The following is a 26,965-nucleotide window of genomic DNA, read 5'->3' on the forward strand; positions in this document are numbered from 1 at the left end:
GGCAATAAAAACTGCCACCACTAATCAAGGCTTAGATTTACCACAGACGATAAACTAATGCTGTAATTCTACATCTTTAAAACCATTCAAGAGAGTAACTAAGCTTAGGTAGGGACTCTAGTTTATTTAATCTCTGTTCTCCTGAAAAGCTTTTTGTTTTTTGTGGGTTTTGAGAGAGAGAGAGAGAGAGACCACACAAGTGGGAGGTGGGGTTACAGCAGAAGAGAGAGAGAGAGAGAACCTCAAGCAGGCTCCACACCCAGCACAGAGCCTGGCAAGTGGGACTCGATCTCATGATCCCAAAACCATGACCTGGGCTGAAATCAAGAGTCAGATGCTCAACTGACTAAGCCACCAGGTGCCCCTCCCGAAAAACTCATTTTATGCTTTGTGGGTATATATACTATACACACACACACACACACACACACATATGAAAAGTGGGAATATGGAAAGAAGATTATTTCTAGCAAAACTAATAAACCTATAGCAAACATTGCTTACTTATATTATCTGTTAAGATTTATAATACCAATTAAGATTTCTTGACAAGTGACCAGAAACTCAAATACCTATCCTTCATTTTCACAAAACCACACAATAGTAATTCATGTTCATAATGTTGAACTTGATCCTATTAAAAAAATGCACCAAGGTTCTCAAGGTATATATCACACTAATATACAAATATTATATCATAACTTGAGTGCAGCAAAGTGAGTATTTCAGCTATAACATTAACTGTTTAATTAATACATCTGTTTTCCCTGCTGGAACTTAGAAGGGCTTTTTAACATACAGTATGCATGGTCTGCACTGCTCAGAAAGTGATCCCCAGAAATGTGAACTCATATTTTCTTTTCCTTGAGCAATTTCCTCATTTAAAAAAACAGCTTCACAAACATTCCGCTGGCTGTGGGCCTGTGGACAGGTGATGCTGGTCACAAACATTCACAAGCACGTTACATCACTGGAGTACTCAGTTATACTTGGAGAATAGTTGCTTACGGAGGTAAGTAAAACAACTCTTGTTAGTGAAACAGAGCCCTCTCTGAAAGGCAGGAGATGGTAGTAAAAAGACTTTGCCACTATGGAGGTGAGGATGGGCAAGCTGCATCCATTATAGACCCCAGGATTTCACCAAGAACTTGCTGGAACAGTCCACTCTTCATCCCCCTCCAGCTGACCGCATTGGCCCAGGCCCCCATCAGCAACGTGGCAGCCACTAATCACTATCTCTGTTTACAAATGTTCATGAACATGGGCAAAAGTTAAAGGAGTATGTAAATCGGGGAGAAATGGTGTAAGATGAAGAAAACTTGGGACCTATTTCAACAGATAAAAACCAAATCAACCTTATAAAATGTGGGTAGGATCCCAGGGAGTCACATTAAAGTCTATTAAGCCTCCAATACAGAAAAAGATGGGTATTAATAATAATGCTCCCAACCAAGATTTATATTTTTACAAGGAAATCCATATTGTATTTCCATGAAGATGACCAAGATCTTATCTCCATACCCACCTTCCCACCACTCTCTCATTATCACACCAGACCAACCCTTACAGAGGATCCAGTGATCCAAGAGCCTCTGGGTTTGGGGTAAGATTTTGATGGAAAGAGAAGAAGGAAAGTAGAGAATTTTATTTTTTTTTTATTTTTATTTTTTTTTAAAAGATTTTATTTATTTATTTGACAGAGAGAGATCACAAGTAGACAGAGAGGCAGGCAGAGAGAGAGAGAGGGAAGCAGGCTCCCTGCCGAGCAGAGAGCCCGATGCGGGACTCGATCCCAGGACCCTGAGATCATGACCTGAGCCGAAGGCAGCGGCTTAACCCACTGAGCCACCCAGGCGCCCAAGTAGAGAATTTTAAAAGCAGAGCAGGAGAATGTGGAAGTTCAATTTGAGGGCAGAGAGGCAGAGAGAAATTTCTGTGAGAGGAGAGGGAGCTACTGACAGAATCTGTGTTGTTCATGGATCTACAGAATACACTGTGTTACTTCATGGATCTACAGAAAGTAACCAGAATCAGGTGAAGAATCCCAAAGGCGGGAGCTCAGTTGTGCAGGCCCCCAACAAGGGTAAAAGCAGGGAGAAGAGGCACAAGAGGTTCTAAATGCACAAGCATTTTTCCTAAATGGACTATGCATCCAGGGACCCCTCTGTGCATACATGGGCTAGCCCACCAGAGAATCAGAAGATGGGAAGCTAGAACAAGCAGCACTGCCTGTTAGCTGGGCACCTCTCAGTTCAAGAGGGCTTAAGTGATCCAACATACTCAACTCCTTATGAAGAACAAAGAAGTAGGTGTTTGAGTACCTCTTCTTTTCATTGCATTTTTAACTGAATTATAAAGTATTTGCATTGAAAAGAATCTTGTAGATCTAATCCAATCCCCTTATTTTAAAATGAAAAAAATGGAGGCCCCAAGTTTTCATACTAGTCAGTTAACCAAAAGCATAATACAAATAAAATTCTAATTACTTTTTTACAAGATTTTTATTTGAGTGAGAGAGAGAGACAGCACAAGATGGGGGAGGGGCAAAGGCAGAGGTTCTAGAAGCAGGCTTCCTGGTAAGCAGGGAGCCCTGCTGGGGCTTGATCCCAGGGCCCTGTGATCAAGACATGACCCAAAAGCAGACTCTTAACCCACTGAGCCACCTAGGTGTCCCAGTGCTATTTTATTATTGAATCTTCATTCATTTGGTGGAAGAAACACTTCCTATATTCCAGGGCTGTTTTCAGAGCTAGGTAAGCACATGTATGTGGAAGCACCTTGCATACACTCTGAAACACTTTATTGAAAATATTAGTAATAACCATATTTTCACTTACTGAGAATCTACTAAGTGCCAGGCACTTTATACATCGTCTCTAATTCTCCAAATAGTCCTGGGAGGTAGTAGAATACTGGAAATGAAACAAGCTTAGAAGAATTTGCCTCGGATCCTGATCAGATTTCAACCTAATTTTTTTTTTTTTTTTTTTAAATTCAGAGCCCTCATTCTCGTAGCCCATCTCAATGGTAACCACAGAACTGTCAATAACAGCGGATTGTTCCTGTTGGTAACAGAATCGGGCTCCCAGCATCTAGTCTGAGTGGTGGTGCCATCACTGAGTGGTATAACATACGCTGCATGTATTTTCTATTAAAACATATGATTTTTGATAAAAGGCATCTATTATACACTCACAGACTTGCATCTGTGTCCACCCATGAAGCCTGAGGCTAGGAAAAGAGTTCCAGAAAGAAATGTGTCCTGGAGACCTAGGCAAGTAGCTGTGTGGTCTGAAGACTCACTCTGTCCCCAAGGGGATAATTCAACCATGAGGTTGCATAGAAATGCAAGTAGTCTGCTTATTTGTGTCTCCTCTGCCAACTGTTAGCAACTTGAGGACACGGATCTTCCCTTGAGATGTTCAGCAGGCTCCTAACACTTGGTACAAAGTAGATGAACAGCAAATGGTAGGTAAACACTGTAAAATATTCATATGAGGTCCTTTGGTCTTGCTGAGGTCTACTCAAATGGCAATGCAAATTACACATTTTCTAGGAGAGTCTCAGTTTTTTAGTAAGAGCTGGGCCAAGCAGGGAAGGGAAGAGCCTGGAGTTATCTCCTGGAGGTGCACAGAACTAACCATACATTCACTGCTAATTTGCAGAGTTCAAATAAGCTCTTCTATCCACACAGACTCTTTGGAATGCTGCACAAACGGAATTTGCGGGATACTTCTTTGCAGGAATAAAAAATGTTCCAGTGTCACTAGAAGCAAGGCTGTGTTTGACATGCAATAATGAATAATTAAAAATAGATACTAAGTTTTGCTTCTGTTAATGGCCAAGAAGCTCCTTTTGTATCAACCATCCTGTAGATAATTATAAATAAACACTGGAAAAAAAAAATCCAAAGGTTCTGTGAAGCAACTAGGAACAGCTTTGTACCAGAAGGGAGTTGGACACTAGGAAGAAGAGACCGGAACTGGATGAATTCCCCACATTTGGGGCTCCTAACTCCATGCAGAGTTAAAATTTGGATGAGAGGCGCCTGGGTGGCTCAGTGGGTTAAGCCTCCGCCTTCAGCTCAGGTCATGATTTCAGGGTCCTGGGATCCAGCCCCGAATTGGGCTCTCTGCTCAGTGGGGAGCCTGCTTCCCCCTCTCTCTCTGCCTTTCTCTCTGCTTGTGATCTCTCTCTCTGTTAAATAAATAAATAAAAATTAAAAAAAATTTTTTTTGGATGAGAAATCCACAGTCTTCCATCGTGAAGAACCAGAGGCTTTGGGATAAGCACAGCAGCTTAAAGTAAGAAGAGGCGGAACCCCATATTCTGAATACAGTTTGCCCAAATCTCTGGCTGATTCCTGACATGCTTGCACAGGGAAGATTCGAAGCTCCCTAGGGAAGTCTAAATAAACCGACCTAAAATTTTAAATTACGCTCACTGGGGAGGGCACAGAAGTTGCTGTTTGAGTTCGGCCATGATAAACTGCCCACCAATACAAAAAAACAAAAAACAAAAACAAAAAAAACCCCACACCAAAAAACACCAATATTGTTTGTTGTAATCTAATAGAATTCAGAGGCCCTACTCTGAATTCTAGAGTAGAATTGAGTACCTCTTCTTTTCAATTCATTTTTAACAATGAAAAGAATTTCACAGGTAGGGACATGTGGAATTTGGTGTCCATTGGGTGGGAGGTGGGGAGGATGTTTGTAAAGCAGGGAGAAAAACAACGTGAAACCCAGAAGCATGAACTGGAGCCCACAGGACAGACCTAAGCCCACGTCATTTCTTACTGCCTCAGACCTTGATGGTGTGGCTCTGCCTCACAAGCTGGGAACATGCATCATGTGGCTGAATACACAGGCGGGCTGGCAGAGGGGAGAGCTACCCAGGCTGGCGGGGGGCTGGAAGCAGACAGGCCCGACCACTGCCTCAGGCTCTTGAGCTATCCTGAGACAATGCCACAGGAGAATTCTGGAAAATGTAGCTAGGCCTAGTCAGAGGGATTTATTCTAAAGCCATCACAGAAACCTAAGGATCTTGGAAGCAGCCAGTGAAACAGGCCTTGTAATTTACAAGGGAACACATAACTGAGAATGCACTCTCTACACTCACGATTTTACACTCGGTGAAAATCTTCAAGAATGAAGGCAAAATAAAGACGCCATCAGATAAAAGAATATAAGCTCCCTGCCTGGCAATGTGCACTATATCATTTGAGGGAAGTTCCTGGGGCTGAGGGGGAATGTCCCAGAAAGGAACCTGGTCTCCAAGGAATGAAAAGATGGGAGCGCTCGCTTACTCTGCTTCGGACAGCGGCAACAGTGACCAGTGACCTTACAAAAACACCCACTCCCATGGACACTTGACAGGGTGAACCGAAGCTATTTGAAAGGGTACAGGGAAAAATAATAGAAATTCTAACTTGGCATCTGGACAGAGGTGAAGGCTGATGTTCAAATAGAACATAGTAGTTTAAGGAAGGAACCAAAGACTTAAAATTAAGACAGCAAAGTGTGGAAGATCCCCATCGGCCCCTTTGCCACAAGACATTATTTCATTAGGTCTCTCTCTGCAATTCCCACTGCAGACTATAATAAAATTACTCATTTAAACAGTTGCCATTTTGCTGAAATGAGTTATCAAATAAGTGACCAAAGTAAACTATGAAGTACCTAAATCACTCTCTAAAATCAAGTTTTCTCTTCTCTTCTGAAGGAAACCTCTGGAAAATAAGTACAAATGTGATAAGCGGAAGGCAGATCAAAATGAGGTAAAATTTTAATAAGATCAGAATAAGCCAAAGATTCAAAATCAATCTTCCCTAAAAGCCTCTTTCCTGATCCTCACTGTTTTGTAGTATTATTTTTTGCTTATGAAGAATAAAGCTTCAGCAGTCTGCATAAACTTCCGGAATCTTCTGCATCAGCTGGACCCACACCTACTGGCTGGCACCCCTGCCCTGTCCCCAGTGAGGGTTTTCTCCAGTGCTCGTGAGGCAGCCCCTCCTCACGTGGCTCATGTAGACCTCACACATTCTTCTCACTCTACGGAGGCAGGACTCCTGCGGTAAAAGTAGGCCTTTAGGCAGGAACTACTCCGGCTTCCAGACCAAATATTTATAAAAACATTTGGTTCAGTGGGCATTCCCATTTCTTTCCCATCAATGACACGATGACAGTGCCCCACCTCTTCCACAAAGACTAATCCCTTTGGCTAGCCTTCACAGGTCTTGCTTTTTCCTTATGTCTTACTTTTCCCCCATATTTATCATCATCTCACATCTTATAATATCTGGATTGTACATCTTACTATCTGTATATAACCTTACTTTTTTCCTATATATCTCCACATCCAGAGCCCTGATTGGCTTTCCCTCCAGTACATGAGCAATACGAAAGAAAACACACATCTAATCCATTCCGTGGGCTGTTTCCCATTTTGCTCCTGCTCCCTCCTTTATCCTTCCATTTACTTGAAAAGCCTATGCTTGGTGCTTCCACTTCTTTTACCTCCCGCTTCACTTACAAAACTTCAAAAGAACTATTTTGAGCATAAAGGAAAGAATAGAAAATAATATAAAATGACAACCAGATCTAAGTAACAGATGTTAACATTTTGTCATATGTACTTTGAAACTTTTTTTAAGATATAAAACATGGAGATGCAGCTAAAAACCTATTGCTTTCCCCTCACTAATATTCACCCCCCCCTTTTTTTTTTTAAGATTTGTTGTTGTTGTTTATTTATTTGACAGAGATACAGCAAGAGTAGAAACACAAGCAGGGGAAGAGGGAGAAGCAGGGTTCCTACCAAGACGGAGCCCGATCCCAGGACCCCGGGCCCATGACCCCAGCCGAAGGCAGCAGCTTAATGGCTAAACCACCCAGGCACCCTTATTCACCCATTTTTAATCCCCAAATCACAATTATATATGGCTCAAGCAAATACTGTGGTGCTATTTCTTTGTATCATTTGCATGCAAGTTCTTACCATTTTCACCCATATATAGGCCATCACAGACATAATTTTCTTTAGTTCATTTTCAGTTTTACAATGTATCATTCCCTAAAGTATCTTAAATAACTTGATTTTTTATGTTCATGTATTTTTTTTTAAAGATTTTGACAGAGATCACAAGTAGGCAGAGAGGCAGGCAGAGAGAGAGAGAGGGGAGGAAGCAGGCTCCCTGCTGAGCAGAGAGCCCCATGTGGGGTTCGATCCCAGGACCCTGGGATGATGACCTGAGCCAAAGGCAGAGGCTTTAACCCACTGAGCCACCCAGGTGCCCCTGTTTATGTATTTTTGGGATTTGCGAATAAATACTTATAAACCAATCAACCAAATGATATTTATGAATCCAACTTACTCATTTTTTATTCAGTATAGTACTGCACTGTAAAAATAAGACAAATGTTAATTATTACATATTCCACTATCAGAGATCTATTAGGTTTGTTTTTTTTAAATTACATATCCCTTATTTCTTATTTTTATTATCTTATTTTTATTAGACTCTATGAATAACACTGCCTAGGGGTGTCTGTGTGGCTCAGCTGGCTAAGCATCTGACTCTTGGTTTTGGCTCAGGGTCATGGGATCAAGCCCCACATTGGGACCTCTGCTCAGCTGGGGGTCCACTTGAGATTCTCCCTCTCCTTCTGCCCTTCTCTTTCTCAAATAAAATAAATAAAATCTTTTAAAAAATAATATAAAAAAACCACCATGAATGTGATATTGATAGATATCATCTTCCTTACCTTTAAAGAAAATTTTGTAATATCCAACCATTAAGTATAATGTTTGTAGAAAAAATGTTGATAAAAACTTACTTAAAGAAGATTCACTTTGAGGTTACTAACAGTGTTTTAAATATATCTGTAAAACTCATGAATGGTTTCTACTTTCATTTTCATGAAAAGATTTTCTATACAGATTGAGATGGTGCTGTGGGTTTCTTCCTTAATCTCTAAATGTGATGAATAACATAAAATTTTTCTAATCTAATCGTATTTCAAGAACAAATCTAACATGGATATAAGAACATAAATATTGTGATGCAATATTAGAAATAACTTCAATATTTTACTTAGAATACTTAAGTTCTGTTCACAAATGGCCTACAATTTTTTTTTCTTGTAGGAGTCTTATCAGGGTTACCAAAGGTTTATAAAATAAGTTTAAGAAGCATATAACCCTCTTTCTTTCTTAGGAGCAGCTTGTATAAAATCTTTCTAATGATAGGGATTATCTTCTCTTTGGATGTTTAATGGAGATTACCTGAAAGACTCATCTGGGCTTGTACTGGTGTTTTTGTGTTGGGTAAAAACACCGGAGCTGGAGAGAAGACAGATTTTATACTAATTTAACAATGAAATGTTTTCACATTTTTCTTGAGTCAGCAGATAATTTACAGTTTGCTTAAAATTATCCATTAACTTTTTTAATAAACAGTATAAAAATTATCTGTGGTAGTTGAATTACATTTTCATTTCTATATTTCTGTATCTCATTTTATTTTATTTTATTTTAAAAGATTTTATTTATTTATTTATTTGACAGATAGAGATCACAAGTAGGCACAGTGGCAGGCAGAGAGAGAGGAGGAAGCAGGCTCCCCGCTGAGCAGAGAGCCGATGCGGGACTCGATCCCAGGACCCTGAGATCATGACCTGAGCCAAAGGCAGCAGCTCAACCCACTGAGCCACCCAGGCGCCCCTCTGTATCTCATTTTAATTCCTAATATTTTTCTTGAATAATTCCGAGATTTGTCTACTTTACTAGTCTCTTATACAACTGCATTTTCTTGATCGTTTCAAATGTTTGCTTTCTGTTTCATTCATTTGTACATTTACATTCACTCGGTGCTTCTACTCACGCTCAATGTGATTATTCTACTGTTGAATTTCCTCCCCTAATTTGATTTGGAAGCTGGCTAATTTTGGATCTCTCTGCTTTGTTTGCCCGTCCCCACCCCTGTGCAAGTATTTAGGAACTGTCTTACTGCGTTTCATAAATTTCACTGCCATTCAACTCTAGTATTTCCCGATTTCCAATGCAGCTACTTCATAATCCGTGACTTATATTCAAGATTATCTTAAAGATTTCAAACATTTGTGGTTTAGAGAAGTATTTCTTTGTTGATTACTCCTAGTTTTATTGCAATTTTATTGATCACAGAAAACAGTGAGCGACATAGCTCCTTTGTTTTCTATTGAGGCTTGATCTGATGCTTTAAAAGACCTAAATGTTTTAAGCTACAGACCAATATACCCACAAGCACTGATGCAAAAATCCTTAACAAAATAGAAGCACGGTGAATCCAGGAGCATATTACACAGGTTGCGCACAACCATGTTCATAAGGATTGCACAGATTCTGTAATACCACTGATTGTTACTGTCATCGTAACAATCTACAAACACAGGGTGTCTCTCCCTTTACCCCAGTCTTCTTTCACCTACTTCAGCAGTATTTTATAGTCGGCAGCGTGTAACTTGCACCATTGTGATTCTACTTATTCCTAAGTATTTTATTCTTTTTGATGGTACTGTAAATGGAATTGTTTTAATTTGCTTCCCAGATTGTTCATAGCTTAATATATACAAATATAAAGTATTTTTTTTGGTGTTGATTTCATATCCTGAAATGTTGCTGATCTGTTTATTAGCTTTAGAGGGTGTGTGTGTGTGTGTGTGTGTGTGTGTGTGTGTGTTCTCCTTGGGGTTTTCTACATCTGTAAAGAGAGGTAGTTTTACTACTTCCTTCCAATCTGATTGCTTTTTATGTTCTGTTCTCATTGCTCTGACTTCAACTTCCAGTATTAATGGTGAACAGGTGTCGCAAGTGAGCATCCTTGGTCTCTTCCTTATCTCAGGTGAAAGCTTTCAGTCTTTCAACACCAAGTATGATGTCAGCTGTAGGTTCATCTCTGGCCTTTATCCTGTTGAACAAGTTTCCTTCTATTTCTAGTTTTCTCAGTTTTTTTCTTACTTGTATGTTTTTATGAATCGGCATTTTATGAATGCTTTTTCTGCACCAACTGAGATGATCATGTGGGTTTTTTCCTGTATTAATGTGGGGTATTTCATTGATTAATTTTAGTCTGTTGAACTGTCTTTCCATTTCCGGGATAAAACTCCCTTGATCGTGGTGTACAATCCCTTTAATATGCTACTAATTGGTCTGCTAAAATCTTACTGAGGAATTTTGTATCTATATTAGTTAGGAATATTGGTCTGTAGTCTTCTCTTCTTGTAATGCCTTTGTGTGGCTTTGGAATCAGGATAAAGCTGGCCTCACAGAGTTAAAAAGTATTCACTCCTACAATTTCTTGCAAGAGTTTGAGAAGTGGTGGTATTTCTTCTCTAAATATTTGATAGAATTCTCCAGTGAAGCCATCTGGTCTTGGGCTTTTCCTTGTTGGGATTTTTTGATTACTGATTTAATTGCCTTATTAGTTACAGCTTTACTCAGATTTCCGATTTCTTCTTGAGTCATTTCGGTAGTTTGTATATTTCTAGGAATTTTTCCATCTCATATAGGTTATCCATTTTTACATGTACATCTGTTCAGAGCATTCTCTTATAGTCCTTTTTTTATTTCTATAAAGTCAGTAGTAATGTCCCTATTTCATTTGTGATTTTAGCATCTGATTTTTTTCCTTAGTATATCTAACTAAAAGTTTGTTAATTTTATAGATATTTACAATCAACTTCTTAAAAAATTTTTCTTTATTGTTTTTCTATTCTCTTTTTCATTTGTCTCTAATCTTTATGCCAAAAATTGGCTAAGCTAGATGAAATGAGGAGGTAAATTTATCAAGAAGATGTAACAATCTTAAATTTGGGAGCATCTACAAGTAGAACTTGAAGATTAAAATAAAGCAAAGCTGACAGAACTAAAAGAGAAATAGTCAAAGCCATAATTACCATTGAGGGTTTTCTTCTTCCTTTCTTAGTAACTGATAATAAGTAAACAGTTAATCATTCAGTAAAGATGTAGAAGACTTAACACTATTAATTCACCTGACTTAACAACTGACATTTACAGAACACTGTAAATGACAAGAGAATACATATTCTTTCCAAATGCACGTGAAACATTTATCAATATACACCATATTTCATAAAACAAATCTCAAAAATTTAGAATATTTAAAATATACAAAGTATGTTCTTTAAGAACAGAATTAAACTTGAGATTAAAACAGAAGGACAGCTCAAAAATGTCCAAATATTATAAATCCATCAATACACTTCAATAACTCATATGGTCAAAAGAAGAAACCATAAGGGAAATCAGAAAACATTTTGAAACAAATAGTCACAGTATGACATAACAAAACTTATAGGCTATGCTCAGAGCTAGAGTTGCTCAGAAGTAAATATATAGCACTACAATGCTGTATTAGAAAAGAAGAAAAGATTCAAATCTAAGTTTAAACTTAATAAATCAGAAAAAGAAGAACTAATTTAAAAAACAAGCTAAAAGAAATAGAAAAAAGAAATCTAGACAATAAATGATCAACTCAATGTCAATTAATTCAACAATCAGACAAAATTTTAAAATTTGTAACTAGAAGTGTTCTATATCCGTTAGAGACTGAATTTCTTTAGTCTGGGCTTAGACAGATTCACAGGACATTCTACATTTAAAGATGAAATATACCAGTTCTATGCAAAATCTTTCATAAAAGAGAAGAGAAGGAAATACCACTCACTTTTGGTCTCTAGCATTATCCTGATTCTAAAACCAGATGGTTAATACCTTTAAAAAAAGTATAGCCTAGTATTTTCCATTATATGCAAAATCTTTGACAAAATGTTAACAAAAAAAATTCAGCAATGCATAAAAAATACATACCATAATTGGGGTTAATTTGAGGTGTGTAAGCATAGACATAATATTAAAAAAAATCAATGTGATTCACCATATTAACAAACTAAAACAGAAACATCACAACTTTGTCAGTGAATGCAGAAAGCAGCATTTTGACAAAATCCAGCACCCATTCATAATAAAAATGTTCAGAAAATAGAAGAGTGGAAAATTTTGTCAATCTGAGAGATGGTGCACATAAAAAAAACCCTACAGCTAGTATCACAGTAACTGGGGGATATGTTCATGCTATAATAATTAAATGTCTGTTCTCACCATTTCTATATGACGTTGTTCTGGTGATCCTAATCAGTGCAATTATGTAAGAAAAAAGAAATAAAAGGCATACAAATTGAACTATCTCCTAAAAAAGGTATTATCACTAGCAAATAAGTTTTAGCCTCATAAACTAGCCTGATAAAACACATAAAATCTCTGCTAGAAACCTATTTACCTCCATTTCTTCAGTTTCTTTTACCCAGTACATAATGTTTGACTTTCAAGACAAAACTACAAGGCATAGTAAAAAAATAAAACAAACAAAACACAAAAAAACAACAGTTTCACAATAAAGAGCAAGCACCAGGACCAGCCTCAGATATGGCAAAGATAGGCAAAGATGCTGGAATTACCAGACTAGGAATTTAATTCATCTAAGAAAATATAGTAAGTGTTTTAATGGGAAAATTGCACTACATACAAGAACATATGGGTAATATAAGTGAAGAAATGTATTCTCTAACAAAGAATCAAAAGGAAATTGTAGAAATAAAAAATACATCATCACAGAAATTAAGAATGCCTTTGATGAGCTCATTAACAATTAGGGCATGGCCAAGGACAGAATCAGTGAGCTTGAAGAAATGGTAATGGGAACTTTCAAAACGGAAATGGAAAGAGAAATAAGAATTGTGAAACAGTAATAAAAGGTGTATGTAATGGAAATATAAGAAGGAGGTTAAAGAGAGAAAGCAGAATATCTAAAGCAATAATGACTGAGCATTTTCCAAAATTAGCACTAGCCAACAAAACAGTATCTCCTAATTTCAGAGAATATGACTCAGCATAGAGTCCAAAATCTACATATAGCCATATTATATTCAAATTGCAGAAAATCAAAGACAAGGATAAAATCTTAAGAAGCCCCCCAACACACCCCAAAAACCCCATCTATAGAGGTTCAAACAAGAATTACATTAGATTTCTCTTCAGTAACCATGCAAGTAAGAAAAAATAAATGGAGTAAAATACTTACTTTTGAAAGAAAAAAACATTGACCTAGAATTCTGTATCCAGAAAGATCATCTTTCAAAAATAAGAAATAATACTTTCCTAGACAAACAGAAATTGAGGCAATCTGTCACCAGTAAACCGACCTTGCAAGAAATGTTAAAGAAATAAAAGAGTTCAGAGGCGCCTGGGTGGCTCAGTCAGTTAAGCGTCTGACTTCAGCTCAGGTCACCATCTCCGGGTCCTGGGAATAGAGCCCCGCATCCACTCCATGCTCAGCAGGGAGACTCTCTCTCACCCTCTCTCTTTGCCCCTCCCCCTGCTCATGCTTGCTCGCTCTCTCAAATAAATAGAGTCTTTAAAAAAAAAAAGTTCATCAGAAAGAAAAAAAATGGTAGAAACTTAGTTCTAAAGGAACCAACGGAGGTAAAATAACTTTTTTTCTCACCCCTAATTGATTTAACAGAAAACAGTTTGTTCACAATAATAATGCAAGAATGTGTACAATAACTATAGTTTATGGATGAGTGATATTAATGAGTGATGTTACTAGGGACAGGAAGGAGGAATTAGGAATACTGCTTTAATGTACTTGTACCATCATGAAAAAGGACTTCAATTAGTTATAAATATATACTGCAACCTTAAAGGAAAGCACCAAGACAGTTTAAAAAGAAGTATAAATGATATGCTAAGAGAGGAGAAAAAGATGCATTCTTAGGAAATGTTCAGTTAAAACCAGAAAAATCACAAAAAGAATGGAACACACAAAAAGAACCAAAGGACGGGACAATGAATAGGAAGCAGTAACAGATATGGTAGGTAATAATCCAACTATGGCAATAATGACTTTAAATTTCAATGGCCTAAAAACACCAACGAAAAGACAATGACTGCCAGAGTATATAAAAAACAAGAACCAACTACATATTATTTACAAGAAATACACTTTCAACGTAAAGACACTGAGAGATTAAAAGTAAAGGGATGGAGGCAGACATACCATGCTGACACTTACCAAAGGAAAGCTGGAATAGCTACACTAATTTCAAGCAGAGCAGACTTCCAAGTAAGGAAAATTATCAGAGACAAAGAGGGACATTACATCATGATAAGGTGGCAAATTCTCCAATATGACCTAAGAATCCTTCATGTGTATGCATCTAACAACAGAGATTCAAAGTACAACAGACGAAAACTGATAGAGGAACAAGGAAAAGCAGATTAACTCCGTATTACACTTGGAGACATCAAGATCGCTCTATCACTACCTGACACATCTGGTAGGCAGAAATTTACTAAGGACATCACTGAACTGAAAAGCACTGTCAGTCAGTTAGACCCAATTGACATTTATGGACTACTTCATCCCAAGACAGCAGAACACACACTCTTCTTAAGCTCACAGACCATTCACCAAGAAAGACCACATTCTAGGCCATAAAACACACCTTAACAGACTTAAAAGAACAGACATTCAAGGGAACGTTCTCAGGCCACAGTGGAATTAAACTGGAAATCAAAAAGAGAATGACAACAAAACAAACTGAGGGTTGCTGGGGGGAGGGAGGTTGGGAGAAGGGGGGTGGGGTTATGGGCATTGGGGAGGGTATGTGCTTTGGTGAGTGCTGTGAAGTGTGTAAACCTGGCGATTCACAGACCTGTACCCCTGGAGATAAAAATATATGTTTATAAAAAATAAAAAATTAAAAAAAAAAGAGAATGACAGCTCCAAAACCCCAAACAGTTAAGAGTTTAAATCATAATATACTGAAACAACACACGAGTCAAACAGGAAGTCTCAGGAAAAAAAATTGAAATATATTGAACTAAATGAAAATGAAAATACAATTTATCAAAAATTTGTGGGATGCAGTGAAAACAGAACTTAAAGGAAAATTTATTGCACTGAATCCATTCATTAGAAAGGAAAGATCTGAAGTAACAGTCTAAGCTTACAGCTTAGGAAACTGGAAATAGACGAGCAAATAAAAACTGTGGTAAGGGAAAGAAAGAAATTTCAGAGCAGAAATCAATGAAACTGAAAACAAAATTGATGAAGAAAACCAACAAAACCACAAGCTGCCTCTTGCCAGTCCAACTCTGCCACACTGAGCAAGAAACTGTATTTCTGCGAAGTCCCCTGGCATTTCTGACAGTGTTCTGTGCTTGCGGATATGCTGCTATTTGGTGCATATTTTTTCATTTTGGCAAAAATGATCTTTCACATTTCCTATTTATGTATTGCAATCAACTTTGCCCCAAATTATTGTTGTTATCTATTTACTTTTGAGAACATCTGACTGCTTAATCTCTGTTCATCCTCTTATTTTTTTCACTTTTCTGGGTAGTTTTGTTTCAGGTGAGATTCTTTTAAGGAAACCTACTGGTATTTTGTTTTAACCCAATCTGAGGGATCTTAAAACTGTGGCCATTTGCATTTCATGCCATAACCAACATCTGGACAGCTGTCTGTCTTCTTTTATATCCTCAGTACAATGCCTCATGATCAATGGAAGACAGTAATTTTAATGTTAAACTGCAGGAGTGTTTGGTAGATATTTGGAGCCCATCTTTCTTTGATCCAAAGTTTAAAAATGGGTCATTGTTCGAGCAGGGAAGGAGCATATCATTGTGGAGCTCCTAGAGGCATAATGTAGCTGACGATCCATCTTCTGTTAGTGCCCATGTTGTGCTTGACTTTGCTTCATGGACGAACACCACAGTGATCGCTAACACCTGCGTTAACTGCCACAATCATCAATCTCATCAAGATGAATTTTTCAGTCAGAAAAGTGTCCCTGCAACTTTTGCATGATTCTTCACAAGGGATTCTGATATACTTTATAAAAATGCGTCCTCAAACCAACTTCCATTCCTGACTGTGGATATTTTCCAACACTCAATCCTGGCTCTCACTGTCCTCACACCACCCTCTGGACCGGGTTTTTTTTTTTTTTTTTGGACAGAAAGAGAGTGAGAAAGAGAGAGCACAAGTAGGGGGAGGGGCAGAAGGAGAAGCAGACTCCCCACTGAGCAGGGAACCTGAGGTGAGACTTGATCCCCACACCTGGGATCATGACCTGAGCCAAAGGCAGACACTGAGCCACCCAGGCGCCCCATCCCAGGCTCCCTTTTTTTTTCCCATCAATTTTTCTCATCCCTTCCCTGCTCACAGAGGAAATCCACTCCCACAGCCCTTTTTTAAGCAGGTTTCCAGATAGCCATGTCAAATGCTGTCCTCACTTCCAGTGCTAGTCCTATATCTCTAGCCACTAGATAACTGCATGTGGAATGAAATCTTACCCTCCCTGCGCAATTTCTCAATGAGGTTCTCTTTTCCGAACTCGACCACCTAAAAGTTTATCCTAACAAAAGCTGAAAGGGTCCAGTCGTGTTCTGTCAGTGTCCTAGTTGAGTAAGGTAGGTAGGTGCATCAAGTAAACAGGAACTAAGCTTGCAGGAAACTACAGCAAATCAGCAGGCGCCCTGCTCCACTTTTTGCATCCAGTTTCAGTCTACCCTGAACTGCGCGCAGGTTCTTCCCAGTCAGCAGATCTTCCTTCGTTCATCACTACTTGATTCATTCTCACATTGGCCTCCACTTCTGAAATGTCACATTCCCATCGTTTCCTTACCTTATATTTCCTTCAAACATGTTCTTTTTCCACGAATCTTTCCAAGCCCAGGGAGTCATGTCTGAGAAGTGGAGCTAAGTGAACGAGCCTTAGAATAAAGGCTGAAGAGAAGCAATGAACCCAAAACCAGATACCAGATGGAAGCAAGGATCTACATAAAGGAATGGAGAATGCTAAAAGTGTAAATACACAGTTTTAGTCACATCAAAATATAACTTGTCGAGAGCAAAATACAGTTCTCATGTGCTATGACGCTGATGACATGTGAAAGTAAAATGATAGCATAAAGAACGGAAGAGGAAACAAATGTGCTGTGAATGTGATGTGGTTCTAATATTAATTAAAGGCAATCTGTGAAAAGATAAGCTTGTGTATGGCAAACTCTGGAAACAACCTCAAAACAATAAAGAGAAGCTGTATAGCTAATAAGACAAGAGCCAAGATAAAACAGAATCATAAAATATTCAATAAATCTCAAAGCAGGCAGATGAAGATAAAGAAAGGAACAGATAAAAAAAAATGGAAAGAAAAAAAATCCCAAGATGATAGATTTAAATCCATAAATGAAAATGGGCTTCAGAGTCCATTAAAAAATCCTATGTTACCTATTCACTAGGTAACATAGGATCTGGCCCCTCCTGCTGTGAGGCCAGATCCTCTGACAGTATCCAGCTGGGTTTAAGTCTGGCTGGTGCCACCTGTCTCTATAATGCCCTCCAAGAAACAAGAGTTAGGGTGTGGGTAGCAAAAAGATGGAGGAGAAAAATAAAGAGAAAATTATTGAACATAAAATTATTTTTTTCAAAGAGAGAGAGAGCGCGCGCGCGCACGCGTGTGTGTGTGCCGCGGGAGAAGGACAGAAAGAGAGGGATCAAGAATCTCAGGTAGGCTCCATGCTGAGCCCCAAGATGGGGCTCGATCTCATGACCCTGAGAGCGTGACCTGAGTTGAAATTAAGAATCTGACACTTAACCAACTGAGCCACCCATGTGCCCCTAAAATTTTTGATCTAAATAATACATGGGCAAAACAACTTAAGTTTATCAAAGCTGTCAGTCATCAAGTTCAATTTAGTCAACAAAATCTACATCACATAGCATAAAGTGAAGCTGAAAAGAAATTGAAGAAAGATGAAAAGAAGAAAGAAATGCAAGAGCTAAATGAACTATTCAAACCTGTACTTTTGCTCAAAAAATAATTAAAGGTGCAGATCCTAATCTGTGGTATGTGTGCCCTTCAAGCAAGGGCAGTGAACTAAGGGAGGTAAGCATAAGTTGGCTCATGATGTGACTGGTGAGAAAATGTAATGCAAGAGGTAAAAAACTTTAAAAAGACAGTATGGATAATTGAGGTGAGAGAAAACTGCAGAGAGTGAACAAAAAGTACAGCAAAGTGGAAAAGAGAAAAAAAACCCAAAAACCCTCAAAGAGTGTGCAAACATTTTCTTGAAGCTTTGGAAGACAACAAATATGGCTGACTTTGGGTATGCCCTGGAGGGGATGATACTTGTTCATGTCATCATGCATTTCTTCCTGGATTTGTGGTGAAGAAAGATATAAGAAGGAAGAGAAAGAAAATGAAATTTCTTAAGATACAATTGAAAGAGACGTTCTGTGCCCTAGGTTCCACTGTCACCAACATCACCCTAACATTTTCGTGCATGAGAGGAAAGGAAAATAAGGATGAACTTGCGCAAGAGAAGGAAAGAAAGCAGACTTCGAAGCAGAGAAAGCACTGGTGATCGTGGCCATGGGGTGCTGGAATTTTGTCCTGCTTGGGCTGATGAGCATGAGGAAGCAGACAGCATCTGTGATACACAGACAACCGGTGAAGGGGATGATTCAGTGCACACAAACAGAGTGGACGTAAGCCCGTATATCCCAAGAGGTGTGGATGAGAAAGGCAGTACCGTAGCTAGTTCTGAAAACTCATGTACTTCAAAAAACAATGATGCCGAGATTCCAGAGGTAGGGCTGAAGTGGTGAAGGAGGCAATGTGGAAACAGCACAACAAAGGGAAGAGACAGGAAAACGGAGCCAGGGATGCTGGTCCCATTGATGAAAATCTCTATACTGCTGAAGACTCAGATAAACTAGAAGAATTAAACACAGCGGAGCCAGAAAAACAATACAAAAACATGTCAATGAAAACAGTATGCCAGTTCAGCAGGAGTTGAAACGGACTACAGTCATTTTTTTTTCCACACCAGAATTCTTCAACAGGGTGTCTCTTTCCCGTGCTGGTTCCAAAAGGCTTAACCTCCCTCAAAAAAGGGGAACTCTCCCTAAGTCTTGTCTTCTGACTTTGACTACATCTCATGGTAAGTTCAGAGTAGTTAATGGTGAATTGAAAATATAATCGTCACTACAAAGAATGACTAAATTGTTGCAACTGTCCACTCACAGAGGAAGTGCAACTGCTTTTCCAGCTTTTAATGTTTTATTACGAGGACAAGATATATTTAAAACACCCTTAATTTATGCAGTTTTTAAGGAGTGATTTCGCTTTCTTTGAATTTCTATGTTTAAAAGATGCCTAGGGGCACCTGGGTGGCTCAGTGGGTTAAGCCGCTGCCTTCGGCTCAGGTCATGATCTCAGGGTTCTGGGATCGAGTCCCGCATGGGGCTCTCTGCTCAGCAGGGAGCCTGCTTCCTCCTCTCTCTCTCTCCCTGCCTCTCTGCCTACTTGTGATCTCTCTCTGTCAAATAAATAAATAAAATCTTTAAAAAAAAATAAATAAAAGATGCCTAAAATATGAACACTATCCTTCATAAAGGAAACTGCATATGTAGATTCACTATTGTTTGCCTTTGGGCAATGAGATGGACATTTAAAATGGAACTTCTCTAATCTGACAATATCAGCTTGAATGCCCTGTTTTAAATTTTCCCTCTTCTTTTTTGCTATAAAGTTGTAAATAAAGACCATAACATACATGAAAATAGACACAAACACACAGGAATCAACTACATGATGCCTAAAAGAAAACCCACTTGTAAAAGTAACATGATGGAAATGATAAAATCAAAAGAAAGCTGAAGTACTTATATTAATACCAGGAAAAGTAGATTTCAAAACAATGATTATTGCTATGAATATAAAGGAACACTTCATGAAGATAAAGGGGTAAATTCACGAAGAAGCTATCACAAACCTAAATGTGTACACAACTATCAATGAAGCTTCAAAATACATGAAACAAAAGAGAAACAAATGCACAATTATGGCTCCAGATTTCAAAAACCCTTTTCCAGGGACTGAAAGAACAAATAGAAAATCAGTAAGAATACAGGAAAGAGAAGACCACCAACCATCTTCACAAATGGCCATGGACAGAACACTTTGTGCTTTAAAAGCAGAATATACAGTCTTTTCAAGTATACGTAGAATATACATCAGAGAGACTGTTTTCTGGGCCATAAAGCAAATCTGAATAAATTTAAAAAGATTAGTATCATATAAAGTATGTTTTCCAAACACAAGAGTTTAGTTAGGAATCAGTAACAGAAAAATCTGAAAAATCTGTATATTTGGAAATCAAGCGATATATTTCTAAATAATCTCCAAGTTAAGAAGGAATCACAAGAGGAATTAAAACTATTCTGAAATGAAAAAAAAATTATTTGCAAAACAAAGGTAACAGTCCTTCTATGGAAACTCACAGCATTCACTAAGTGCTATGCTACAAAAAGAGAACAGTCCCCCAACAATAATCTTTGCTCTTCTTTCCCTATTTTATTTGGGGGGAAGCTAAGTAAACTCAAAAGAAACGAAATAGCAAGAAATAGCAAGGAACAGAATTAATCAATGAATAATGAGCAGAAAAAGAATACAGAAAAATCAATGAAACCAAAAGCTGGTTCTCTGACAAAATTCAAGAGCACTGATATGGACCTCTCACTAGACTGATCAAGAAAAAGAAGCGAAAACACAAAAATTACCAATATCAGGATTAAAAGAGAGATCAGCATTACATACATTACAACAAACACTGTAAAGACAATAAGGGAATATTATAAATATCTTTAAGCCATTAAATTAGAAAGCTTAGAAGACAAAAGATCCCGAAACATTAAGCAGAACAGACCCACAACTATGAAAGAAAATGAGCTCAGAGCTAAACACCTCCCAAACAAATACAAAACTCCAGGCCCAAGTGACTTCACTGGTATATGCTAGCAAAGATTTTAGGAACAGATAATACAAATTCTATATGAATAATCCCATATAATTAAAGAAGAAAAAATACTTCTCTCTTCATTTTAAAAAATCAAACATGATCCCAAAATGAAAATCATACAAAAACATTTCAGGAAAAGATGACGCCCCAGTACCACTCAGGATTTAAGGATGCAAAAATCCTTAAAAAATCCATTGTATCAAATCTAGCAATATATAATAAGGACATCAGGAATAGGTGGGTTTTCCAGGAATGGAGGTACACTGAACATTAGAAAGCCTATCAGTGTAATTCGCCATCTTAATAGAATGTAAAAGAGAAAAACCATAGGGTCATTACAACAAATGCAGAAAAACTTTTAATGAAATTCTACACCTCTTCAGGATAAAAACTATTAGCACACTAGGAAGAGACGGGAACTTCCTCAACTAATAAAGGAGGAATAGAAAGCTTACACTAACATTGCATTTTTATAACTTGTTATACTGAAATAATTTTAGGCTTAGAGAAGCTTACAAAAATAGTACAAAAAGCTCCCCTATCCCATTTACTGACCTGCCCCTAAGGATACTATCTCATACAGTCAAGCACAATGCTCAAAACTAAGAAATTAACACTGGTACAAAACTGTTATCAGCAACCTTATCTGGACTTCAACACCTTCCCAGTATGGCCCTCTGCTGTCCCAGGACCCTGTCTGGGATCCGGTCTGGGACCCCACACTGCATTGGGTCAGTGTGCCCTCCGTCTTCTTCAGCCGGCCTGGTTCTGTAGTCAATCCTCTCCTTGCATGAAGTTGACACTTTTGGGTTTACCTGGCCAGAGGAATGTCCCTTCCATGTGGGTGTTTCAGGTTTTCTCATCATTATGTTGAGGCTATGCATAGAATACCACAAAAGTGATCAAGCCTTCCCACAGTCTGTATCACGGGCTACAGGATAGCAAGTCTGTCTTATCACTGGTGATGCTAATCTCAATCAGTGGCCTTAAGACATAGTCTACCAGGCTTTTCTACCAAAAAGTTACTCTTTCAAGCTTTGTATATAATAAATGTTTGAGGACGGATACATTGAGACTATGTAATTATTTCTTAAACTTCTGCCCACTGATTATAACGTTCATTGGTAGATCCCACATGCAGTAAGTTCCCCTCTGAGGGTCTGATGGTGATTTTCTAGTTCCTTCATTCCTTCTACATTTATTTTATTTGTTTTGTTTCATTTTATTCTGATACTCACAAGATTCCTTATTTAAATATTTATATATTTTTCATTTTATTGTCTTCTTAAAGTTTTAATGCTACTTATGACTACATAACATATCTATCTAATTAAAAATTCAAAAGTTCCAAAAAAATAAAAAATAAAAATTCAAAAGTTCCAAAACCACATGTAATGAAAAGCTGAACACACACCATGGGTCTCATTCCCTTAGTTCCCTCTCCTGAGACAACCAATGTTACCAGTATCTTAACATGTTTCCAGCTGTATAATGCATAAGAAGTATATACAGACACATTTTTTCCATTATGAAACTACATTTATTTTTTTATTTTTATTTTTTTTTAAAGATTTTATTTATTTATTTGACAGAGAGAGATCACAAGCAGGCAGAGAGGCAAGCAGAGAGAGAGGAAGGGAAGCAGGCCCCCTGCTGAACAGAGAGCCCGATGCGGGACTTGATCCCAGGACCCTGAGATCATGACGTGAGCCGAAGGCAGAGGCTTAACCCACTGAGCCACCCAGGCGCCCCTGAAACTACATTTATTAACTGGAATTCATCTATAAGGAAGACATATCTCTTCTTCTTAATATTTTATTTGTTCAATCATTTATTTTTGTAGTGTGGAAGTTTTCCTTGGGTCATAATAGACTAATAAATAATAGTAATAAACAATAAACTATTTGTTATTTAAATTTTTCCAGCTTTCATCACTGGGACTTATTTAAGGTTCACTCCTGCATCCTATTAATGCACCTCTATCTATCTATCTATCTACCTACCTACCTATCAACCTATTTTTGTTTTTTACTTTTTGGCACCACAAAATTCCATGGGCTTATCTTTTATTTTCCCTATCCAAGCTCTGAAATCAACTACTTTTCCAAGTAACCTTGGTTCTTTGCTTGGAAAAATGATATTTAAAAACAAAGATTTCAGCACTATCTGTGATAATTAACATAATATTTAATGATAAAAGATGTTTTCTGCATGAGATCAAGAACAAAACCAGGATGTTCACTCCATCATTTCTATTCAACATTACATTGAGGTCCTAGCCAATATACTGAGGCAAAATGAAAAAAACAAAAACCAAAAAATGAAAACAAAACATACCAATTGAAAATGAAGTAAAACTTCTTATTTACATTAGGATATAATCACCTATGCAGAAAATATTGACTAATACACACACACACACACACACACACACACACACACAGGCTACTAAGTGAGCTTTGTAAGTTTGCAGGACATAAGGTAATTTAACAAAATCAATTGTATTTCTATATACTGATAACGAACACTATGAAAATAAAATTTTAAAATACCATTTTTATCAGAAGACATGAAATACTTAAGGACAAAACTAACAAAATACAGATAAGACTCGAACATGGAAAATTATGAAACATTACAGACAGACATTAAAGAAAACCTAATTAAATGGAAAGGTATACGATGTTCATGGATTTGAAGCCTTAATCCTGTTCGAATGTCAATTCTGCCACAAATTTATCCAGATTCAACATGGTATCACACAAAATCCCAGCAGACTTTTTGCAGAAGATAACACACTGAGTGTGAAGTTTATATAGAAACTTATCCAGATAAATTCATCTTCTAAAACATCCTCTAGAGAATCTTAAAGCCTGAAGGCATTTTAGAGATAATTTTACGTGAGCAAAATGGCTTGTCCATTTCCCCACAGGAAGGAAGAAGCAAATCTAGGGCATGGATCTCCACACTTCAATCCTGTGCTCTTCATGATATTCGCAATTAAGATTAATTCTTTTTCTTTTCTTACTTAATCTAGGAAGAGATTTAGATTTCCCTTCAAGATGCTAGCTTCTCTATGTGTCATCTTTAGCTTTGCCGCAATATATAGAAAATTGGCCAATGATTATGCAATGATAAACCTAAAAAACAGCAAAACTCCCAAAGAGTATTACAGCATTCCCATAATTAATCCTCTGTTTCTTAGTGATACAAACCCAGACAAACCCAATCACATTTTCACAGCCTTCCAGAGACAGACTCAAAATGTGTGGCTGCTGCTGTCATGCTGCTATACTGTCCCGCAAGCAGGGAAGATGGCTGGAAACATCCATGCCTCGTCTGATATCCACCCAGGTAAACTTGCAGTAGAGCTCGGTCCCTGATGAATTCTATTTATGGACACTGTAACTTTCATGGTTATGTTTCTTTATGGAAGACACTTAAGACCTCTTCTCAGATTAAGTAGCACCTATGTTTATCAATTATAACAATTTGAACTCATGTCTCCACAATACATCATCTAAAGCTATGATGTGGCGGCTCCTTCTCCCTGCTGGCTGGCCCCCTCCAATCCCATTCACCTCAAAGGAGCTGGCAGGTGTCTTGCTTTCACCTCTGCTCTAGGCATGTCCATCCCCAAGGAGCAGAGACAAGATGTGTGTCTCTCAGAACTTTCCCCAGGTGATCCCACTTAACACAGAGAGCTGAACCCTGCTGAGGAAATCTTTGTGGCATATCTTAGTCTCCAGACAGGACGGAAGAAAGTCCATGTTTTGCCTCTTCTTTAAGTTAGCAGTGACACACTGGTGCCTCACAATTATTTCCTCAAGAAAGGTGTTCTCTCCTTCCTTCTCTCTCCTTTTTTTTTTTTTTTTTTGAATTTTGCCTGGTGAGGATCCAGCAAAGGGGTATTTGTTTGCAGCCTATAGCTTTGTACACCGAAGAAAACCTCTGACCCTGTATTATTTCTGGGAGACATAAGAAGACTTTGATCCTTCTCTTTGATGAGGGTCTTTTGTAGTGAACTGACTTGATAAAAACAGTACATACCCACCAGTAGGGTCTAAAGAGGGAAACAACCCACAAAGAACATCACCAGTGTTATAAAGTGGATATCTAGTCATCTACATGAAGAAAATAAACGTTTAAGAATGGTCATGTGCTTCTCAGAAGGGTCGAGAAGGATCTAATATCTACCCCTGTGCTTTGCACCCGGTGGGAGTCTAGAGTTTGAGTAGAGGTATTTATTACCACGCAACTATTTTACAAGAAATGCTTAGAAAATCACCATACTCCACATTCCCATAACATAATGCAGAAATTCAGTACTTGTCTTCTTCCTCATAAGTCATATGGTATCACTCTATCTTTACCTTAGGGATTAATAGAAGAGAATATTTGGCACAAAATAGCTATTTCCTAAATGTTGACTGTATATGTTTCAGAGAAAAATAGGGAAAACTGGAATAAATTGAAATAGAAGGACTAACGACACAATGAACTAGATAAAGATTCTAAGCAAATATGGCATTACATAAAAATTTCATAGTAAAATTTTGGTAAAAATTGTATATGAGCATTTGAAAACCAAAAAATCAAAATCAGTGCCTATATGGACAATAACTGAAATAGAAGAAATAAAATAGACAAAGATTAAACAGAAGGACTAAACACAATAATTTCCTGTCCTAAGCAAAAATTACAGTATTAAAAACAAGCAATAAGCAGATTACAATAAAGTTACAAAATTAGTAGCATCCATTTTGTGGGCATTAAGATTCAGTTTCAAATAACAGAAAAGCCCCAAATAAGAAAAATATCCATTTCTTTGTTAAATATTGAAAACTAAAGGGCTTTTTAATTCCTTTTCAAATAAGATTCGGATGAATAAATTTGTAGAGCTCACTTTAAAATTAAAGACATAAAGACAAGGAAAAACATTCTGATTTGTTTGCTAGTTTTCTTAAAGAATAACATAACATTGGGATCTTTTATTTTTCTCCTAATGTTAAGGAAACAATGAGAAGCAAACTAACATTACTGTGATGTGATAAAAGAAAAATCAACTGACCATACTGAATAACATTTCAAGATGCATTTTGGCAGTCAGAATTATCAATACATTTTTGGCCAAAGAATTTCAATATTATATTCAATTATATGTAGAGTAAAAATGAAAACTATCATTACATCACTGAACTGAATTTTATTCACTTAAAAATTTTTTTTGGCCATAAATTCATTTTAGCCAAAATATATAAAGATTGTTCCATGAAAATAACGTACCTTTTTATCGTATACATCTTGCCAGTTGACTCCAGAGAAGAAACTGTGCCTCATAATTTCTTTTGCATCATCTGGGCCCCCACCAAGGCTAAAAGACAGACACCAGAGTGAGAGAGCATTAAGACATTTACATAAGCCCAACAGGAAACAAAAAAGTGTTCGCAAAATGTAATTCTCTGTGGCATACATAGTTCTGATATCAAGAGCTGTACCAATAAAAAACTTTTGCTGTCAGATCTGATTTCTCTAATGTGCTATTAGTAAGAAGTCAGTTGAGCACCAACTCTTGATTTTTGGCTCAGGTACGTTACGTCACAATCTCAGGGTCTAGGGACAAAGCTTCGTGTTGGGAGTGTGCTTGAAATCCTCCCTCTCCCTCCGCCTTGCCCTCCACCACCCTTGCACTCTGTCTCTCAAATAAATCAATCTTGAAAAAGGAAAAAAAAAAAAACAAGAAGAAGTAGCCTCAGGACGATGTCATACCTGAAAAGTGTGCCAGGTTTGGAGTCAAAACTGAAATAGGCAACCAGCTCTGGAACTTCTAAGATTTGTGACAAGCAACAAGCCCCTTAGTCCCAGTGTCCCTTCTGTAGAGGGGGGACAATGATGCCAGCCCTGTGGATCCCCACGAGGGTTAGGAATAACAGAAGTAAGCAGCTAGCTCAACAAATGGTAGCAATTACCACAGTCAATTCTATAAGCCAAATTTATTTTGGTTAAGACTCAGATCAAACTGAATCCTTGT

At 37.7% G+C, this 26,965-nt stretch overlaps 1 protein-coding gene across 4 annotated transcripts in view; it reads right to left on the bottom strand.

Annotated features, from left to right (window-relative positions):
* AKT3 (AKT serine/threonine kinase 3) overlaps nt 1-26,965 on the bottom strand; it is a 313,218-nt gene that overhangs the window by 18,735 nt on the left and 267,518 nt on the right. For all 4 annotated transcript variants that reach the window (XM_059146697.1, XM_059146698.1, XM_059146696.1 and 1 more), the window contains one exon: nt 26,221-26,308. In XM_059146697.1, coding sequence (XP_059002680.1) covers nt 26,221-26,308 — 88 coding nt within the window. The remainder of the gene's footprint in view (nt 1-26,220; nt 26,309-26,965) is intronic.

This window comes from Mustela lutreola, chromosome 14 (genome assembly GCF_030435805.1).
Source record: "Mustela lutreola isolate mMusLut2 chromosome 14, mMusLut2.pri, whole genome shotgun sequence".
NCBI classification, from domain to species: Eukaryota; Metazoa; Chordata; class Mammalia; order Carnivora; family Mustelidae; genus Mustela; species Mustela lutreola.